The sequence below is a fragment of the Hypoxylon fragiforme genome, assembly GCF_022984875.1.
Source record: "Hypoxylon fragiforme strain CBS 206.31 chromosome Unknown GGS25scaffold_8, whole genome shotgun sequence".
NCBI classification, from domain to species: Eukaryota; Fungi; Ascomycota; class Sordariomycetes; order Xylariales; family Hypoxylaceae; genus Hypoxylon; species Hypoxylon fragiforme.
In genome coordinates, this window is record NW_026054763.1 from 2,209,795 (window position 1) to 2,230,554 (window position 20,760).

Here is a 20,760-nt window from a genome sequence, read left to right on the forward strand (position 1 = left end):
GAAGAAGCTGAGGCCATTTTGAACTCATCATTCTTATTTCTGATAGACATTATTGTGTAGAATGGGGGTATCCTGAATCTAAGCTTGTGTAGTGTTCTCTGTTGACAACCACTAAGCCTCTGTAAAACTTACTGCGCTGCACATCGTACCTATCTGGGTACCCAAAGAAGATTCGTAAGATTATATCCTGCTGATAAACGGATGAAATGAAGATAGGGCGGAACTATTGTACTTTTGGGACGACTCCGGCTTCGACTAGGTTCGATGTGAAAGCTTTTGCTTTTACCTTAGTACATTAGAATTCGACGCTTTGATTCTCGTCCAAAGCATTAGGCGCACGCCGACATGCCCCCGTTCCTAGGCTCATGCCTTCTAAAGATTGTGATAGGCTTCTTATTAGTTGTAGGTAAAGAAAATATACTACTAGTAGGAAGATATTTGATATGTATTTACCTGAAAAAATAATTAGGTAGGGACTAAACGGCAGCAACATCAAGCTTGCGCCACGGATATGTCTGTTTACTGAGCAGTACTATCTACGTTTCTAAGGCTTAAAATAGTCCGACTTAATCTAGTTCGACATTACATCTAACTGAAAAGACAAATCTAAGCATGATGTGAATGTGCTGGGCGCGTGTAACTTCTTCTTTCAGGAATTAATGATGTACATTCGGTCGCGACACTTCATATCAGGGGTCAGCTCGATATGCCAATCCACAGTGTTCCACTTGATACCTATCTCGGGTTACGGGACGCCCTCCAATATATGACTTGTAAGAAAAGGGAAATCATACCGGAATAAGCAAATACCCAAGTATTGCATCGTTTTTTGTTTCTTTGAGAAAGTCCCTGCCCCTTTCTCGGCTGTTATCGGTGACGCCTTTTTGATCCCAGATGTCAGGGACCGGAAGAGTACCCTAAGACTTTGCTGGGCAGCGGAGTATGCCACACATAGGTATAAGGGGGCGTGCCGCCCCCTACTCTTTGATGTATAATAGAAGGTAGGCGTTAATACAGCCATCATTCCCATTATAACCCCTAGTTTATATAAATTTCGCTATTGGGCTGCTGCTGTAAACTCTCTAATACCCGGTGCAAAACCTCTAACCATGGGAGAGGCCCTGACACCAAATCCTTCGTTTCGTTCGTATACCAATGCATTATTTTCCCGTGTCTTTGCAGCGCGCAACTCTGCCTGCCAAATTCGTAGTGTTTGTAGCGGTAGAGATTAGGATGTTCTTCCTCAAGGCGATGGGCAAACTGCAGAGCAAATGATGCACATCTGCTGGGATTGTAAGACCAGGTTCAAAGGGAAGGGAAGGGGGCTGATACAAGTTCTCTTGGGAGATTGAGTTCCGACTGAAGTCTCTTGAGTTTTGTCGGGCTAGCCAGAACAACTCCCTAGCCTGACAGGACTCGTTACAATTGCTGCAGAGCCTCAAATCTCGTCCTAATGATCCGGCACCTGACTAGGAGTAGTTGGGGTACCTAGCATTCTTGAAGTGCTCTAGGTTATAGGTATTAGTATAGCAATTAATTGATATACTCGGGATTTTGACTTACTAGGCCATCGATGGATTTCGGCTACCTCTTCGAGGCTCATTGGCGTTGACGTCACTAGGCGGACCTTGAACATGTGCAACAACATTGTTGTTGCGCATATTCTCAAACGTCTCCTTAGAGACTTTGGAGGCTACCATATAGCAGTCCTTGTTCTAACTAGCCCCCAGGGAGTCATTTTTGCTTTCACGTGGTATTTTCATGCGGCAAAATAAATAGCCTTTGTTTCTACGGAGGATACTTGTAGAATACTTTTCCAATAGTTCTGCCATATATACAGTTGAACTACTTTACCACTTGGTTAACCCTAGATGAATTACCTGAAGCTATAAAAGGGGCTACTGCTAATCAACCAAATCTTGTTAAATAATGCTACAAGTGACAAGTGACAAGGGAATAGCAGGCCAGGCGGCATATCCATTTAACAGCTGATGGGGTTTAGAAATATTTACAAAGGCATCGTCAGAGGTGTATTGCGGATCTTCTCTCCTTTTAATCGAGCAAGCTGCATATTCTGTTAGCACATTGCGGTCTCCGACAACTTGGGGGATCAGTATGTTAATCCCATCCCTTAAACTCGGAAATACCCAAATGCAAGATAAGACGTGACTGGATTGTTACATCGAATACTGTCGCTCATCAGCTCATTGGATAAGCGGATTACATGATCACCACCACGCACAAACCTACAGTCGTTCTCTAGGCTCAAACGCCAAAGTAAAGGGTTCTCTATACGAAGGTGTGTATTTCCCCAAGCATGTATTTTAGAAGGTAAGATTAGCGGAATCTGCCAATCTGGGATCAACTTCGCTCGTGTCGCGTGCAAAGATGAGCGCCGCGAATATCAAAGCTGACTAAGCAGTGCATATTCGTAAATCAGCTTGGAGTGGCCTAATGGTAAGGAGGCAAATCAGATTTCTCAAAATCGCTTTACCATATAATGGAAATGGCAATGCTTACTTCCCCCTTTTCCTTTCTCTTCCCCCCATCGGAGAAGTACTGGAAAAAACAATTACTGGTTGCTGATTTCGTAGGCGATGATAAGGATGGAGATGTCATAATTGCTACTGCAACCCTCCCGCAGAAGCTGGTTGCAGATGACTACCTTCTTTGTGTGACATCCGAATACAACCATACCTAGGTAAAGATAGAAGACTAGCCTCGCTGCTGCCTCGTCCGGGCCATAGGTCAAACCACCGGAACGTGAGCCACTGAGACAAGGCTGGCAATGCGGCACAAACATTTCCTTGGGAAACGTGGCTCGGGAGGCGCCGCTATAGCCGTTGTTACCGTTACATTCTTGAAGGGTCGACGATAAGAGAAATTCCATAAGCAGCCCGGGCCGCTGCGGCGCTTTTGAAAGGATTCTCGTGGTCAGTCGCGAAAGCAATGTTCTGACCGACATCCCGCTCACCGGTGGACTCGATGTGTGTGAATTTAGAAGAGATTGGCCTGACTGGGCGGAACCCGCATACGTTCCTGCAGGCCAACCGGCAAGTTTTAATACGCGGCAATTGACGGCGCAGCAGAGACCTGACGGAATAGCGTTATCGATGCAGCTCAGTGTATAAGCGCTAAAAGCCCTGGAGACATATTAAGTACATGCTCGCCATGCTTGCTACCCCGTACTGTCGAGCTGCTGAGAGTTGAAAGAGAAAGGAGCGCGCTCCTAGACGTTATATCCCTGTGCGCCAAAGACGAACTTTATAATCCAATGATCAACGAGCCTTGCCTTCGGTGGCCGGGAACCGAGTCGATCTAACCGATCGAAAGAACAAAAGCAGTAATTTCCTATTAAGGGAAATGTACCTCCTATTTCGAGGGTATGCAATCTGAGTGCCCAGGTAGGTATGTAGCTGAGGAAATGAAACCAGATCTATCCACGTGGATCCTAGACCAACGATATTCTAAAGGGGGTCAGGCAGATAGAAAGTGAATCATGCCTAATTCGATGAGATGGGGTAGCAGTCGTGTTACCATTGTTACCTGCCTAGGTACCTCCCAGCACCTACTTAGGTAGGTATGTAAGTTTTTTTTTAACGTCCGTGAGTTGATGTCCATTTACATTGCATGCTAGGTGCTTCTACTTATGCCGCTACCCCGAGAAGAATATCATTTGTTTCTTCGGTCACCTAGGCCTTTTAAATCCCCGAGTATCACATGATAATTCAGCTCCTTGATGTGCATGATAGATAAAGGGGAGCATTTCCGTGCGAGGACCCGTGTATGCTGTACAAGGCTTTTGCCGAAAAGGTGGAGTATTCTCATATAGTAGTTCATTCGAGTTGATATTCTTTCATATTTTCAATTTCGATGAGCCTCGTAATCGTAAACTGGCGAACAACTCCGTGCGGAGAGCGGGGGGTAGAGACATAGAACTATAATAGTAATGATTTTTCAGTCGGATGTGACCCCTCTATGAAGCATGCTTAATTCGACCCCAATCTGGGTGACATAGGAATCAAGAACGACAAGTCCCCGTGACTAAAAACAAAAAAAAAAAGAAGAAGAAGAAAAGGAAGAAATCCTTTGTTGCTGGCCTTTCTCTCCGCTAGGGAGGTCATGAGGATTACTTCGGTGATGCTTGTGCGTTGCATTTTAACCAATCGATGAAGCTTGGGTCTAAGAGGAGCGCCGAAGTCCAACAGTCACACGACCCTTTGATGGCCCCCGCAAAGAGTAGATCTTAAAGCCGGAGATGAGGAGAATACCTAAAATAGGAAATGAGAAGGTATCGATGGTGCAATTGGAACTGAAGCGCCAGGTAGAAAACGGCAGCTCGCTTTGACAATGGATAACTTGAAATATACCGACCTTTTACTCCGTACCTACCTGGTATATGCGTACTTGGTATCTTACCTAGTAGGCAGCTACTGGGCTACTACGCCGTAGATGTGTAGATGTAGCTGGGTTTGATTTTGTATGTCCACCGATTGACGACAACCTGTATGGGAAATTTGGCGCATTGAACGGTTCGATTCTAGTTTGAACTTACACGCCTAACTCCAGGGCTACTAGATAAGTAGATACCTAGGTAGATAACTACCTTAAGCACCTGACCTAGGTAGGCCGCCTAACCTTAGTCGCTTGGTGGACTAGGGACTGAAAACACACCAGCTTCCACCGCTCCTAAAATAGTCTGGCTTTGACCCGAGGGAGCGGTGTATGGCGTATGAAAGGGAGCCAAGAGCTAGTGGGGCAAAGAATAAGAGGCCGTAATGCCCGTTACTGATCCACTTCAGACCCATGGTTTTCTATCATGGTATGTAACGGTTAACCTAACGCTTAGGTAGGTCTAGGATAGGGAGTGGTCCTGGAGATACTAGGTACCTAGATTAGCTAACCAGGTACCTACCTAGGGGGTTAGTCCAATGTTAGTAGGCACATTGTCAGCGAGTATCGTGCCCCTAAGGCTATCCAAGTCGGTACTAACCATTTAGTAGGAATAACTGCAGCTTGTGGTTCGAACCGATTCCAGACGACAGTAAAGCAGTAGGATTCGAACAATAATCATAGTTAATAGTTATATATCGATTTCCGGAAAAGTATGAAGTGGCCGTCGATCCGAAGTTAACTGAGCAATTGATTATCTAGGTAGGTAGCATGGAACTCTTACGTTGAGTTTGCTTGCTTGTCATATTCGCGTCGTATAAACCATTCTTTACCAGAAATACTACTCTGCCTGTTTCACATGAAGTGATTGCAAAAGTGCGGCTGTTTTCGTAAGGCCAGTGGCTATTTCGACATCGGACAGAGGATAACGGGGACTGGGTATGATACTTAAATCGCAGGTACCTAATCGAGAATGCTGGACAATTTCAGCGGCAGCAAGATCCGCCGAAAACGTGGGGGGAAGATACATAGTCGTCGACACTTAATCCCCTGCTTCAGCTTAGGCCTAGTACATACGAAAATGTCGGAATCCGTCCAAATCGAGAGCGGTAATGCGTTCGAAGATTCTCGGAGTAGATACTTGTGCGAGTCACGACCACACGGGTGTTTGACCGAGACCAAAAAAGGGATGTGACGACGTCGACCGTACTTACCTATTGGCTGCTCGAACTAAAGCTGCGTTCGAGGGCGAAATATATCGTGTCAACATAATATACTCTTCTTTTCTACACAAATGTAGCAAAGAACCTCCTCTTGAGTGCATAGGTAGACAATCTAACCTAGTAACATGTAAGGTTTGTCTATACGCAAAGCCCGCGCTCAGAGGTCAACGTGTAAGTGAACTGTGAAAACCATGTCCTGCCCGAGTATCTAAGTCGACCAAAATTGTTGGATGATATGTATGTATTGCGTAAGCTGGATTTTACTGCGGCGAACTTCCGAGCAATGCTTTCTATGCAGGTATGTAGGTTGTAGGTATGTAGGTGTATGTAGTATGTACGTAGTTTAGGTAGAGGTACGGAGGTAGGTAGTTATATTGTAAAGCCACCTATGGGATACTTTTCCAGTTAAGGATGCATTGTGAACATTTCGGGGGAATTTGTGGAGAGGCGAAGGATAAGACGGAGATGGAAATCTAAAAGGGACATGAACCTGAAGGCAAAGAAAAGCCGAGGATGTTGAACTAGCCTTGCAGCTGCCCAGCTGCCCAGCTTGCCTTGGAGGTTGGCAGGTAGGCAAGTAACAGACACAGGTAGGCACTGGTCAGGTGCTAGGGGTCCATTGATCTTTAGCGGATTCTTATCCACTATATACCCTAAAGTCTTAGCGCGCTGCTTTCTGCCGTAGCCCTGGAGCTCTTAAATCTTGTGTTGCTGCATTCCATGTACCTAGTTCACGTAGCACCGTAATGGGGGTACTAGGCCACTGGTAGGACTTTCCTTTTGCCATCCCTTGAGAGATTTGAGGCATGGATGTACTATAAGTACTATATGTACATGGATACATCTTATTAATGCTTGACCTCTGACCTTAGCTAATTTTCCCTACCAGCTATTACACGTATGTACTTGTACCTAGAAGCTTCCAAGTTGTGAAATCATGGATTACTTCTTCTTCCATTTGTCTACCACAGGGTCAAATCGCATCCCATCTTCCATACCTCATACATAATTCCTCACCAACTGCATACACGATATCGATGGCCTTATGGATTCCGACTTGGGCTTGCTAATATCTACAACCACATAATAACGACAGTTAGATCTTGATCTCCAATATTTTCTTCTTTTATTTAGAGTTGTCGTCTTTCATTTTCTACCAAACAGTCGAGTCTTTGACTGACACTGGCCTCGGACACTGATCTACCCACCCCAGAAACCTGAGAACAAATTACCACAAATTACCCTCAAGATAACTGCTCAGTCTGTTTTTATACGTTCCTACTGCCTAGGTAACCAGAAGTATCCATTCACCAGTCTGGGCGTTTTATGGCGATGTCTCGGTTCTGAACTACGTTTTCGGTCGTCTATTTTCACGCCTATCAGTCAGCCCCATAGCTGCGCGGAACTACCTGGACCCTTTTTTGTCCAATTGCTCACTCTCTAGAGCTATTGATGTGTTACCTTGAACAGGCAAACAGGACTAGATCCCGGTCTACTCATTTCGTGTCTTAACGTTCCGCGGGTGTTCCGGCCTGTTTGCTGACTACCGGTGGCTTCCAGGGCTTCAACGGGCCCAGAAAAGGACTACTGTTCTAGGCTACTCGATGCATTAGAGTGAGGCCACTTGTTGTGGAGCAGTACCCATCCTCAAACAAGCTGAAATCTCAGCGTGGATTTGCTTGGCGAATATTGGCGGCACCTTCTACTACCGCGGCTCCAAGCTGATGCTGATGAGGCGATTCGATCAGCCCTATCTGTTAGATTTCTTGACGTGCCAACTATGAATCGCAGAGTCCGAAGGACTACACATCGCAGCTTTCTTAGTATTCGTCACTACCGGAAGCTCACGACAGAGGTGAGCTTCCAGGTTGACGAGACCTGGAACCGCTCCGTTCGGTGAAGATGACGGACATGATTCTGCCCAAGGGCATTGTTTTTAATAGAAACACTATTTACGAGGAGATAGCAAAGTACGACGTTGTTCCACTAGAGAAGATACATGCGGCTTGTCATGGTCAAGATAGTTCCTCACCACGTTTCGTTTGATCAAATACTGATCAGCCCACAGTTTTCACCACGACATCTCGAGAACTTGTTGATCCTACCGCAAGACGGCTCGAGAACTTTTGGACTCGCATCTTAGGTGGTAACCGCCGTTATCTTCCCGGTAAAGTTGTTGCACGACTCTTCCAAAGCATATCCGAGGAGGAAAGCTTTGTCAAATTGCGCGGGCCACCAAACCGATACGAACCAGTACGTATTATTGTATTGGGTGATTATTCGTGCTGACCATAACCTGAAAAAGCCTTCACCTGAATCGAAAATTGAATTACCCAAGTTTCGAACTAACGTCGAACTATCTGGAGGAGGATCCTCGGTATCAAGTACAAAGAACAAGGCGGAAACTACGAAAACTGCGAAAGCCACACCGTCATCTTCAGCCAAGTCATCATCGACGAAACAACCACATCCTATATTGAAGAAGCCTAGGGGGCCTTCAAGTACTGGGCCGCGCCCTACAGCTCGCTTTGTCTCACCGCCAGGATCTGACGGGGAGGGTGACGATGGGAAAGATAGTGAGATAGCTTCATCTGGAAGCACAGCGGTCCACCATAGTGGTGATTCGAAGGGATCCAGCAACTCCACAGCCAAAGAGGAAAGGAGGAAAATGACGAGTGCGAATTCTAAAAAGAAGACTAACTTCGTAGCTTCCACAGCTTCCAAACGCAGACCAGCTATGCCTCGACGTATAAGCTCTCAGTCTTCCACTGCTGTTGGTGGATCTGAGGCTGGGTCTAAGGAACGGGTCCCCTCCCTCGGTTCGAGAAACTCTGGACAAGGTTCGATTCCGACAAACCCCGAAAAGCCGACCAAAGGTGTTGCAACGGAAACGGTCGAGGCTAGTGAATGGCTGAGCGCGAAGGCTGCGGGGAAACGACCAGTTGCTCGACTGTCGCCTGACAAATCGAATACACAAACCCTGACTAGTACACCGACGAGCGATAACGGCAGCGTCCCTTCGGGAGTCAGAGACGCACGCCCCAATTTGACGCAGCTAGGATCTCCAGCGAAAATCAAAAATAAAGTCATTACGGCCGATACTAGCCACATGACAGGGAGCAAAGGAGGAATTGCTCACAGGCGAAGCGATACACAAGACCAGCCACGCCTAGAGGTCGCCCCTTTCGTGCCTCGATCAAGATCAGATATGGGCTCTTCGCGCCGTAGCTCACAGGAGTTGACTCGTAGTCGAGCCCCTCCACAGGGCTTGATAGCTTCAAGCACGACAACCGTCTCGAACACCACTGTCCAGGGAACAATTCTTGAATATGATGAAAAATCACCGATCAGCGAATTGGCCCTGAGTCCTGTGTATGGAAAAGAAGATAGTGGCTCGACCGGTTCTAGGAGATCCGGAAATTCGATTCTTGACACTCGTCTCACCCCTACCCAACCGAGTCCAACACCGAGCGTGCCACTTGGCCGGTCTAAAAGCCAACTTACCTTGTTACTCGAACGTCAAGGCGACAAGAAGACACGTCGATAACATGTTTTATTTTATTACCGTTGTTATTATTATATGATTATTTTACTTAATACCCTTAGTAGTCATGATTATCTGTTCCAAAGATCATACAATACAGGATCGGTACAACGGGCACAGAAAAGTCTCGAACGCCAGTGTATATTTATATCAGAGCTACCTACGTTTTATTCCCCTTGTCGTTAGAGGATCTCCATAGGCCTTTAAAACGGAACGGAGTTAGGAATTGTACATTAGTATTGACATTAGCATTGGCATCTTACACACAATGCATTGCGTTGGCGTTGCATATCTTGTAAAGCAAAATTGGGAGAAGCGGTTTACTTCTCGTGCTATTGATGTTTTGAAATTTAAAATGGGATATGGAATATGAAATAGTACAAACATTTCACTGAGGCTCTTTTTTTCGTTCATATAGGAGCCCTGGAGTCATTAGGTTAGGCTGGAACGGTGATATCTCCAGTTAACATTAGGTACCAGGTACCTGGGCAGGCTTCAAATTTTCGAAAAGCGTTGCGTAGTCAACCTGGGACCCCTTGTTTCTAGGTTACTACCTACGAGTTAGGTAGTAGCAGCCAGGGCAAGTACGAGTATGTAGCTACGTCTTGTTCGGGTCAGGAGATTGAATTTATCGTTGCATACAGTGCTACAATAAATAAAAGCCGGCGCGAACCGACGTAAAACGTGGGAATGAAAGAAGAAGGCGGCAGCTTGCAAGGGTAAGAAGGATAAGAGAACAAGACCTGCCGAGTCTAGAAACTTTTCCTTCAGTTGTGAGTTCCCAACTTCCCATTCTTGCTTCGTTCTTACCTACCCTAACCTAGGAAGTCGCATGGTTTTTGATTGACGCTAAATCTTAATGAAACGAGTTTATTTTACGAGTCCTTCTTCCTTTTCATTTTTTGAGGGTTCCAAGGTTCGCTATTATTACTTCTAGTGCTATTATCTAGGGCTTCGAGAATATTGTTTCCCTAGTAGACCGCTACTTAGATGGACTGGGTTAAAAGGTAGGGAACAAGGGATCAGGACAAGAACAGCAACGTCATCAACATCCAGACAGGCCTAGAAAGATTTCAAGGTCGAAGACTTCATATATCACGTAGCTTTATTACAATGTGGCTACATCCAAGTATGCGACGCCGTATCTATACTGACTGACATGCTGATTGACAGACGTGGAAACATCACCCAACTATACGAAGTACGGAATATAGTTTAATATTTAATATGACAGTGAACCCGAACACTCAGTGCTGATAGGTGCGCACTTATCCACGAATTGCAATTAGATCTACATACCTACCCAGGTAGTACCTATGTGTTATATGTACAAATGGGGTCTAGGAAGTGTGTGGACACCTAAAATAGTGGACCTAAAACATCAACATAACTTATAAAACTTATAACTTTACGAAAACCTTACTTATTTTAATGCAATCAAAGGTTTTACTTAAATTAAGTTACGTAGTTTTTAATAAAAAATGTAAAAAAATTATATACTTTAAGTTAAAGAGGATATATTAATATTTGTTATTTTTATTAAAAAACTTAAAGTTTTAAAACGCTTATTATTTATAACGTTTTATTATTTCTTATATCTTAATTTTTAAATTAAATTAAAAATGCGTTAATTTAATTTAGCTTCGAAATATGGAAGGAGATTTAAAAGATAAAGTTTATCGATTTATTTTATATTTTATTTCAACGTTTGAAAACATAATATAAAAGTTGAAAATATAAGAAAAATATTTATAACTTTACGAAAACGTACGTTTAATTTTTTTTATTTTCACTTCTATTATATTAAAGCTTTACTAAGCCTATATAAAAATAAGAAAAAATGAAATATCGTAAAATAAAGAAAGTGAAGTTTTAATATTTTATTTTCATATATATTTAAAAATTAACTTTTAAATCTTAATAAAATATATAAAATTATGAAATTTTAACTTATTTTTCTTTAAACTTTAAAGATATTAAAACTATTTTTTGTTTTAAGTTTCATGTTAAATTAAAAGAACTGTCTGCGTAATTAATTTTGTTAAAAAAATAAAAAAATCTTTAAATTAAATAAATACTTACAAATACGCAAGTTCTACTTATAAAACTTACATCATTAAATTCAGAAAATTTCAAGGAATATTTATATACTAATTTGATATTTTAAAGTTGAACGCTGGTAAAGTTATTTAGATTTAACGTAATAAAAACTATAGTGGATTTGCTGTCCACACACTTCCTAGACCCGATTTGTACAATACAGGTGGCACAGGTGTGGTATAAGTCTAGAGCGCCAAGTCCTTCCAGAACCAAAGGAACACCCCCACGCGCGGGGGGGCTCTCCTGTGACCACCCGAAAGTGTTCACCGGAACAGGAACAGGCATCGATTCTCCATCCCGGTTTGACCCAAGCCAAAGGGAGCAAAATGCTGAACGAAACGAACCTACCCCAGCCCGGAGCCGCGCAACGTGCCACAAACCACCACTACACCCTGCGTCCTTATCGGGACGTTCGCCGACACGATATACGAACTTGTCTGCTGGTTTAGCAATCTGACATGACATTATGAAATGTTTAATTTATTGTCAGTTATTTACAAAATGAGTATTGATATGATATAAAAGAATGGAGGAAATACTTATGATATTATTGGTCACCTGCACTCAAGGACAGCGTGGTATCCCGGGATTACGCACGAGTATATTACCACATATTAATATCTCGATATAAACCTAAGCTGATACCTACTGCATTTAGGTAGTAAGACAACTAATATCTCGATTCTATCCTACGGCAGATCCGGAAACTGGCCACATAGTGGCATACTTTTTCGTGGCAAGCTATCAACAAACACTGCCTCCCTACGTACTGGATAGTTATAGGATTTTCTCTCTCGTCCATAGTGGCAAAGTTGCCGCCTAGCTCTCTCAAAGACAACATACGAAGTTATTCGCTTACGTACGTACGGCGCAGAAAGGAAAAAAAAAAGGGGGGGGGAGGGGGGGAGTCAGCATATCAATGACTTCAAAAAAGATCAAAAGAAATTCGGCTATGTAGGCTGATTGTCGATCGGGATCGTCATTCCCGCCCTAGAAGATGGGACCGGTGGCGGTGTTAAGAGAGAAAAGAAACTACCTACAATACCAACTACAGGCACTCTCTTTCACTGCCTCTAGGGGTGTATTGTATTGTATAATATACCTAGTAGCCTTCTAAGCTTAGGGGTAGCTTCAAGTGTTGGCTGGGTTGGCTGGAGCTGTGGTAAGACCAACATAAATTTAGACGTAAGACGTGCGCATTCATAGGTGCGTTGGCAAGCAGGCAGGTTGATTAGTATATACAAATTCTAAGATGATATGCATCGATTAATAAACTACCTACATTGAACTTCAAGATACTCCGTACATATGTAGTATTTACTTACATAGGTACGAAGTAGTAGCAGGTACATACTACTAACTATCCCTACCAAAGGTTGCCTACTTATTACCGTACCTAGCTAACAGGCATATTCCTCCCTTCCTCATAGGCTCCGTGCCTGAACTCTAAACTTGAAGTAACCGGCACTTTTTTTTTCCAGGTAGGCACCTCTAGTCGCATTCCCAAATGCTGCGGGAAGGGCCGCCATTGGTCCCCACAAATAACTCGGGCTTTTCGTGTAACATCCATCCGACCCGTATTATGTAAGGCAGGCGGGTTTTTTTTTTTTTTTTTTTTTTTGTTTAGTAACTATGTCTGATCGTATCTTTTTCGTCTGTTGGTTTCGTCACATACATAAGCTTCTTCCTTCCGAAGGGGGCGATGAAGGAGCCTATAAGACGAAGACGAAAACGATAAAAGAGTTACGGTGTAGGCATGTCTAGGTACTTACCTATCGGCGTAGCCGAGCTACATACTAAGAAGAAAATATAGATAGGTAAGGAAGAAAAAGAAATAAGAAGTCCTGGCACTTGTTAGGTAGGTTAGGTGGCTAGTTGGCTGGTTTGGTTTAGTTCTCACTTACCTACGTACCCGACGGCGCCGGCTGAGCAACAAGTCTGGGACTTTTGAATACCTAAGATGATATGTTAGGCAGACTATAATACTTTGGTAACTGATACCTGCTACATCGTCCTATGAAAAAAAGAAAGAGTAAGAAAGAGATAGGGGAAAACTGCCAACTGCCTACCTCCTAACCTCCTAACCTCCTAACCTCCTAACCTGCAATTATAGCCCTCTCCTCGATCCCCGTAACCCTACTAAGACGAGCCGGATCGTGACTACGGTTTTCCGGCAAAAAGAAAAAGGAGAAAAGAAAATGTGTTAATTGGCCTAAATACGGGCGTCTCTTAGTTGTTCCTTTGGATCCTACACTAAACACCCGCTGTTACTACAAGGACGGGCCTTGATTCGTACCTATGTAGGTAGTTAGGCAACCAAAACACAGCCAACAGACGTCTATGTATGATGAAGTATCTGCCTACTTCACTGGACGAATGAGAATCATAAATCTACCTAGGGGGTCTCGCGAGACAACCCTTCACCGCTTCAAAAGGCCTTGGGGCGTCACGCTTAAGTGTCTAACCTAGGTAGGTACCCAGGCAGGTAAGGCAGGATGCAAAGGCTAAAGCTGCAAATCGCGTATCTACCTAGGTAAGTAGTATCTAGAACCTTAGCTTGGCTTGGATTGATAGGAACCAGTAGATTTGATTTGAGGCTTGATCCTAGCTACGACCAACTACCCCGTGCCTACATGACACTGCATATTCTGGTAAAGTGGTTACATCCGGAACACCCCAAATCTAGTATCACCAGGCTGAACCTCGTTGCTACCCGACAGCGCGGCCCTCAGCCCCAGCCCCAGGTAGCGCCGCGTGTGCTGTGGCGGTATTACCCCGTCGTCCTATTCGAGAAGAAAGAGCAAGTATTAGCGACCTGGAGACAAAGTAGTAGTGCACCACTAGTGCGGAAACGCTAGAATACGCCTCCCCTGGATAATACGAAAAAAACAAAGATAAAACAGGGGTTACCCATTCATTAAGTGACTTACCCATAGCCTAGCCGAAGAGTACACGGCGTCGCTCTCGCGCTCGATCCGATCCTTAAGTTCTGGATCTGCCTTCTGCCCCACCGTCTCCATGACACTAGCGAGCTGTTCGCCGCCCATGACGCCGATACGCGCGTTAGGCCACATCCAAAGGAATCTAGGGCTGTAAGCACGACCGCACATGCCGTAGTTCCCGGCGCCGTAACTACCCCCGACAACCACGGTGAACTTGGGAACATCAGCACACGCGACCGCCGTGACTAGCTTAGCTCCGTGCTTGGCGATGCCGTCGCGTTCGGCTTGTGCGCCCACCATAAAGCCGCTGATGTTCTGTAAAAAGACAAGAGGCACTCCGCGTTGAGCGCATAGTTCGATGAAGTGCGCGCCCTTTTGTGCCGATGTACCAAATAGAATCCCGTTATTTGCTACAATCCCTACTCGATGTCCATAGATACTTGCGAACCCCGTTACTAGTGTCGACCCGTAGTCTCGCTTAAATTCGGAGAAGTGTGAGCCGTCGACAATTCGGGCGATGACTTGGTGTATCGGTAGGGGCTTGCGCAGGTTCGTCGAGGCTATACCTAGAAGTTCGGAAGGTGGGTATAAGGGTTCGGAATAGGTCGTCGAAGCAGGCGGAGGCTTGCGTGGCCAATTGAGGTTGCTAATACACCTTCTTGCAAGCACAATAGCATGTGCATCGTCGACAGCTAGATAATCCGATACACCAGATACGGAAGTGTGCATAGCACCTCCCCCAAGATCTTCAGCCGATACTTCTTCGCCCGTCGCGGCCTTGACGAGAGGTGGGCCGGCTAAGAAGATGTGTCCTTGACCTTCTACTATTATGTTCTCGTCGCTCATGGCCGGGACGTACGCTCCCCCGGCCGTACATAGACCCATGACCACGGAGATCTGAGGAATACCTTGGGAGCTCATCCTCGCTTGATTGTAGAAAATACGACCGAAATGGTCGCGGTCCGGGAAGACATCGGATTGATGAGGTAGGTTAGCGCCGCCAGAGTCCACCAAGTATATACAACTATGTTACCGCGTTAGACCAAACCAATCTTTCCTTATACTGACTTTGTTCTGTTAGGCCATTATGTCTCGATAATTTAACTTACGGTAGTTTATTCTCCTGGGCTACAGCTTGGGCTCTTAAATGCTTCTTTACCGTGACAGGGTAATACGTTCCGCCTTTGACCGTGCTATCATTAGCTACAATGACGCACGTAACACCCTCAATTACTCCGATTCCGGTTATGATGCCTCCTGCTGGTACATCTGCCTCGGGGTAGAGCTCGTGGCCAGCCAAAGGCGATAATTCCATAAATGTTGTCCCCGGATCTACTAATGCCGCAACTCGATCTCGTGGTAGCATCTTTTTCCTCGCGATGTGCTTTTCCCTGGCCTTCACCGGTCCACCTTGTTGTGCCGAGCTCGTTAGCTTCTCCAGCCGAGCCATAGCTTCTTCCATAAGCCGCTCATTTTCTTTGAACTCGTCCGATGTCGAGTCTATATTACTTTGTATTACGGATATAGCATTGGCTTGGTATGGGGCCGTGTAAGAGGCGATACTTCGGGTAGGGAGTCGAAGGTGAGGAGGTCGACGAGAGTGTTTGGTAGACGGTCTAGTACATTGTCGGGCCAATTGGCGGGATAGGCCTACAAGGTCTCTCGAACATCTGGTTACGGACATTTTTATTTATTTATTATGTAGATAGTATGATTTTGGCTACTGCTATAGCAGCTCGTTGTCCTAAATTAAACAACATGAGGTGAGTGGGAATGTAGAGGGAGATGTAAGGAAGGGAGCTGACCACCTGGGCACTGACGTCGATTGGAGGGAAGCACTGAACCGCGCGCCGTCGCTAACCGCTATGCCGAGGTTGCCCGCCTCCTGCCTTCATTTATGACCTATGACTAATGATCTATGGCTCTCTTTATGGAAGGAGCATATTATCGTCAGCATTGAGTTCAACTTGTAGTTTAGTTTAGTTCATCGTGATTTCCAGTTCTCAATTCTCAATTAACTCAGTTTAACTTTTCTGCTTTCTTAGTGACTAAATTCTCCAATCATCCTAGGTATACAGTACCTAGAATAACCAAAAGGCACCATGTCCACTATCAAGGCATTCAGAGCGTTAACCCGTCCAGCGCGACATGCCACCACCAAAATACAAGCTCCCGCCTTTGCATTATCACAAGTACCAGTACGAAACTACTCCTCCTCCAAGAAACACCCTAAAGGCTTCACGCCCCCCTCATCCGAAGAACTGTCCGAGCTCCGCGAGCGCGTGCAGGAGTTTACGCGTCGCGAGATCACGGAAGAGGTGGCAGCGCACACGGACAAGAGCAATGCCTTCCCCAACGAGATGTGGCCAAAGTTAGGCGAGGCCGGGTTCCTGGGAATGACGGCGGACGAGGAGGTGGGCGGCCTGGCTATGGGGTACCAGGCACACTGCGTCGTGATGGAGGAGATATCGCGGGCTAGCGGTAGTATTGGCTTAAGCTACGCGGCTCACTCGCAACTATGCGTCAACCAGCTACAGCTCAATGGATCGCCCGCCCAGAAGCAGAAGTACCTACCCGGTCTGATTGCAGGGACCAGTGTTGGCGCCCTCGCCATGTCTGAATCAGGCGCCGGCAGCGACGTCGTTAGTATGCGAACGGCCGCTAAAAAGGTCGATGGCGGGTTTCTGCTCAACGGCACCAAGATGTGGATCACAAATGGTCCGGACGCTAACCTCGTCGTCGTGTACGCGAAGACAGAACCTCAAAAGGGGTCCAAGGGCATCACTGCCTTTATCGTCGAGACTGATGCGAAGGGCTTTAGCTGCGCACGGAAGCTCGAGAAGATGGGCATGCGTGGGAGCAACACGGGCGAGCTGGTTTTTGAAAGCGTCTTCGTGCCTGACGAGAATGTACTGGGTCAAGTCAATGGCGGCGTGCGCGTGCTAATGGAAGGCCTTGATCTCGAACGTCTGGTTCTCAGTGCGGGGCCCCTCGGCATCATGCAGGCGGCGCTCGACGTCGCGCTGCCATTTACGCACCAGCGAAAGCAGTTTGGAGCTCCCATCGCACACAATCAGTTCGTGCAGGGTAAGCTCGCCGACATGTACACGAAGCTGCAGGCCTCCAGAGCGTATACCTACGCTACCGCCAAGGAAGTGGACGAGAATGGCGTTATCAGGACGCAAGACTGCGCCGGTGCTATTCTGTACGCCGCGGAACGAGCCACGGAGTCTTCTCTAAATTGCATCCAATTACTAGGCGGCATGGGCTACGTAGAAGAGATGCCTGCCTCGAGGTTACTAAGAGAGTAAGTTCCTACTATCCATATTTGCCTTCCCCGCTACGTTATTAACCATGATATAGTGCCAAACTGTACGAGATAGGGGCGGGGACATCAGAGATTCGCCGTATGGTCATCGGACGAGCATTCAATAAGGAGTATTCTCATCTTGCAGCATGATGGAAGACCACATCAATAATAACAAAATAATGCATTGAAGCCGGAGTTCACGGTATATGGATATATATTGAAAAGTTTACAGACTTATTTAGACATAAGCTGAGAGAGAAGTATGTTGCAGACTCCTAACGATTTCGACTGTGTCTAGTCCTGAATTGACGACATTGCCACTAAACAGACCCCATACGTGTAAATGCTGGCGTATGAGACGTCAGGTATGGCGAAACTAGATATATTGTGCATCTAGCTACTATTTCTTTTGGGATTAGTTTTTCCACCTAAATATCTAGATAGCGTAAGATATAATTCGATTGGTAAATGAATTCTGGATGAAGTTGCGTTTTACACCGGGAATCACCACTAAATATTGTGCACGGCCTGACTGATTTGAACCCCGGCCTAAGGGACTGACTGATGCTGGTAAGGAAATACGCGGGCCTTCATGAACTCTGAATTAAATATTCTTTTCCTGGCAGGAAAAACGGAAGGGGTGTTTCCACGAGGAGATAGCGATGTTTTGCAGACGTGTTTTGCTATTCCCAGCTAAGGAGCGTACCTAGTAGTGTTCGTGGATGTATAATACGTATATTTGCTACGGTGTGACGTTTAGGGACCAAAAAAAAACTTGATGCTTATATCCGGGTGTAGACGTAATAAATCTTGCGTGTCCGCTACCCAATTAGATATGGAAGACCTGGCGCAAACCTGCAGCATCGTGGGCGGTGCGATCGGTATCTAGTTCAAGCATACTAGGTAGGTATCCAGATATCTGATCACATCACATTGTGCTACATACCTAAGTAGGTATCTAGGTACATCCTGCATGGTACCTATCGTCGTCTAAGCGCGAGAAGCATGGCATGCTCCCGCCCCCCGGCGTATAGATGTGGTCCTTCATGATATTGTACCGTTACTCTATCAGATAATTTAGGTTGGTACCTTAGGTAGGTAGGCAGGTAAGTGTGATCGACAGGTCTTCTGTTTGTCGTCGCAGATAGGAAAGCCATAGCCGCACATGCATCCCCTTAATAGCTGCATCTTGCACTTTGTAAAATCGTTGGGAGGTTTTGCGAACACGTCTTCCGGTGTTTAAGTTCTCGGGCCAGACCCCCGGAGGATCCAACACGTCAGCTAATGGTCATCTGTCACCTTCATAGTATCTTTTATATTCGGTTAAAAGCTTCACTAGGCTTTATTTGGGAATATTACCTGTCACCCTCAGTTGTTGTTGTCGGCGTGCCTCATATGCGTACCTAACGTAGCTACCAACCTAAGGTTAGACGTTTAGCAATTTCATCATCCATCGTGCCAACACTTCCAGAATTGTCGGTGGGTGCAACCTAGACAGCCTTGTCAGACATCTTGAGGTTCAAAATGACACCAGAGCTCCAAGGATCAACCAATCGGCGACCATGGCCTATTCATCGTAAACTTTATAAGGATTTGATTTCGAAAAGCACAGCAGCTGTCTGTTCCTATTTACCATCGAAGGCGGCACATGATTGGTTGTGTATCGCAGCCTGCATACCTAGGTAGTAGATATGACTCTATACCCAGGTAATCATTTTCAGCTAAGCTGTCAACGCCATGGGGGTATAATATTGAGAGATGTACATGATTCTGGGGGTGATACTGGATAGGTTCCCGGCGATATGAGTTCGGATAGAATAAAACCCCGAGTCCAATGATGCAACGCCAAACTTTGAGATAAATAAAATAAAATATAAAAGAGGCGTTCGTGATATGAACTACATGTGGAGAGCCTCCAGCGGCTACGAGTAGTTAGACGTATGTATGTATTGTACCTAGATGTAGATCATATTTAATAATACTGGTATTATTAGAATGTAAGCGATGTGTGCCACCGGTGATGATCGTCGGCTGAAAACGGTAACTCCATGCAGAGCCTTTTCCATGTTAGGTGCTTGTGGGTTGAAGGAGTGCGTCGTACCAAGCAGGGGGAAGAGGGGAGATAATGTGAAGATGTAAGCGATGACTGCGATGCAGTGTAGGTCGCAATGTATGGAATTTGATCGAAACCGTTCATGTGACCACAGACTATTTCCCCACAGAGGCAGTTATTATCTTTTCTGGGTATGATACATATCTTACTTGCGTACCTACTTTCGTGGGTACTTAGGTAGGTGTGCGACAACTAGAAAGTTAGGAATAGTTTCATGGTCAAAGATTACGCGATATAGTACTCACAGTGTTTGTTCGTGCGTATTCCAAATAGCTACCTCCCTACTCTAGAGATAGTTACCCAGCTAAGGCTGCTGAGCAGATTCGGAATTCCTCATGGTTTGCTTAACAATTAGTAGCAAGCAAGGGATCCCACGCTGCAGACGTGCTAAGGCAAGATTGGTCATCTCCAGCTGCCGAGCGCAAAGAAAAAAAGATTGTCCTACAAACTACGATGAGTATTGCCCACTAGGAATATCTCCAGCCTGTAGTGGGAAGGGTGGAATGACAACAGGAAAGCATTCGGTTCTAGAAGTCGTACGTGCAACCAAATATTTTGGCGATTCGGATTGCGCCCCATTGGCGACACATAACCTTTCTTTTCCCTTTCCCACGCCGCACATCGTGAAAAGGAGGGACGTGATTGGCCAACCAGCAGGGCGGCCTGGGTACCCAGAGTAGACGCGATCCTGGGTTTGCTTAGCTGTAGTTTGCATCGGTAAGAGGAGAAAGCTTGGGGCGATGCGGTGGAAATAAATCCAATAATTTTGCCAATACTTTGTCCTCTAGTCCGGGGTGTCGTTCACCGGCTGACCCCGCTGTGGCACGCGAGAGAGAGAGAGGAGCATATTGTAGCCGCCGCAGACCGGTGAGAGTATCCGAAGAAAGGTATCTCCCGTAGCTCACTCCAAAGAAGCCTCTTTGATCTCAACATTACGATAGGTCATAAAGTGGTTTGTAGATTGAGGTAAGGTTGGAAAAAGGACCGTCTCCTTTGATAAACCAACCTTGCGGCTTCGCTTCTTCCTACCATCGGTACATCGGATTGGCGACGGATTTAACTCCGGTAAACTAACGATTGGAATCGCGCATACACTTTGTATAGATATTCGTCCAACCTCGTCCATTTGTAACATC

The 20,760-nt window shown here is 45.6% G+C and overlaps 4 protein-coding genes across 4 annotated transcripts; 2 read left to right on the top strand and 2 right to left on the bottom strand.

Moving 5' to 3' along the window:
* Nucleotides 1-2,572: 2,572 nt before the first annotated feature.
* GGS25DRAFT_524778 (uncharacterized protein) lies at nt 2,573-4,808 on the bottom strand (the record flags this gene model as incomplete). Its single annotated transcript, XM_049264666.1, has 2 exons — nt 2,573-3,143; nt 4,675-4,808. 2 exons carry the CDS (start codon nt 4,806-4,808, stop codon nt 2,573-2,575), a joined length of 705 nt encoding a protein of 234 aa, XP_049114045.1.
* A 2,709-nt stretch (nt 4,809-7,517) lies between these two features.
* On the top strand, nt 7,518-9,162 carry GGS25DRAFT_524779 (uncharacterized protein; the record flags this gene model as incomplete). The annotated part of the gene is made up of 3 exons (XM_049264667.1): nt 7,518-7,629; nt 7,684-7,868; nt 7,921-9,162. 3 exons carry the CDS (start codon nt 7,518-7,520, stop codon nt 9,160-9,162), a joined length of 1,539 nt encoding a protein of 512 aa, XP_049114046.1.
* A 4,300-nt stretch (nt 9,163-13,462) lies between these two features.
* GGS25DRAFT_423541 (carboxyl transferase) lies at nt 13,463-16,094 on the bottom strand. Its single transcript, XM_049258588.1, has 3 exons — nt 15,311-16,094; nt 14,190-15,225; nt 13,463-14,042 (listed from the first exon to the last, which is right to left on the bottom strand). The coding sequence occupies exons 1-3, from the start codon at nt 15,883-15,885 to the stop codon at nt 13,920-13,922; spliced, it is 1,734 nt and encodes a 577-aa protein (XP_049114047.1). The 5' UTR covers nt 15,886-16,094; the 3' UTR covers nt 13,463-13,919.
* A 209-nt stretch (nt 16,095-16,303) lies between these two features.
* Nucleotides 16,304-17,661, top strand: GGS25DRAFT_524781 (acyl-CoA dehydrogenase NM domain-like protein; the record flags this gene model as incomplete). The annotated part of the gene is made up of 2 exons (XM_049264668.1): nt 16,304-17,508; nt 17,565-17,661. The coding sequence occupies 2 exons, from the start codon at nt 16,304-16,306 to the stop codon at nt 17,659-17,661; spliced, it is 1,302 nt and encodes a 433-aa protein (XP_049114048.1).
* Nucleotides 17,662-20,760: the final 3,099 nt, after the last annotated feature.

Coding starts and splice junctions, on each gene's coding strand:
- GGS25DRAFT_423541 (XM_049258588.1), bottom strand. CDS start 15,885: ATGTCCGTAACCAGATGTTCGAGAGACCTTGTAGGCCTATCCCGCCAA. Junction 15,226..15,310: donor GCCCAGGAGAATAAACTACC/GTAAGTTAAATT, acceptor GCGGTAACATAG/TTGTATATACTTGGTGGACT. Junction 14,043..14,189: donor ACTCTTCGGCTAGGCTATGG/GTAAGTCACTTA, acceptor CTTCTCGAATAG/GACGACGGGGTAATACCGCC.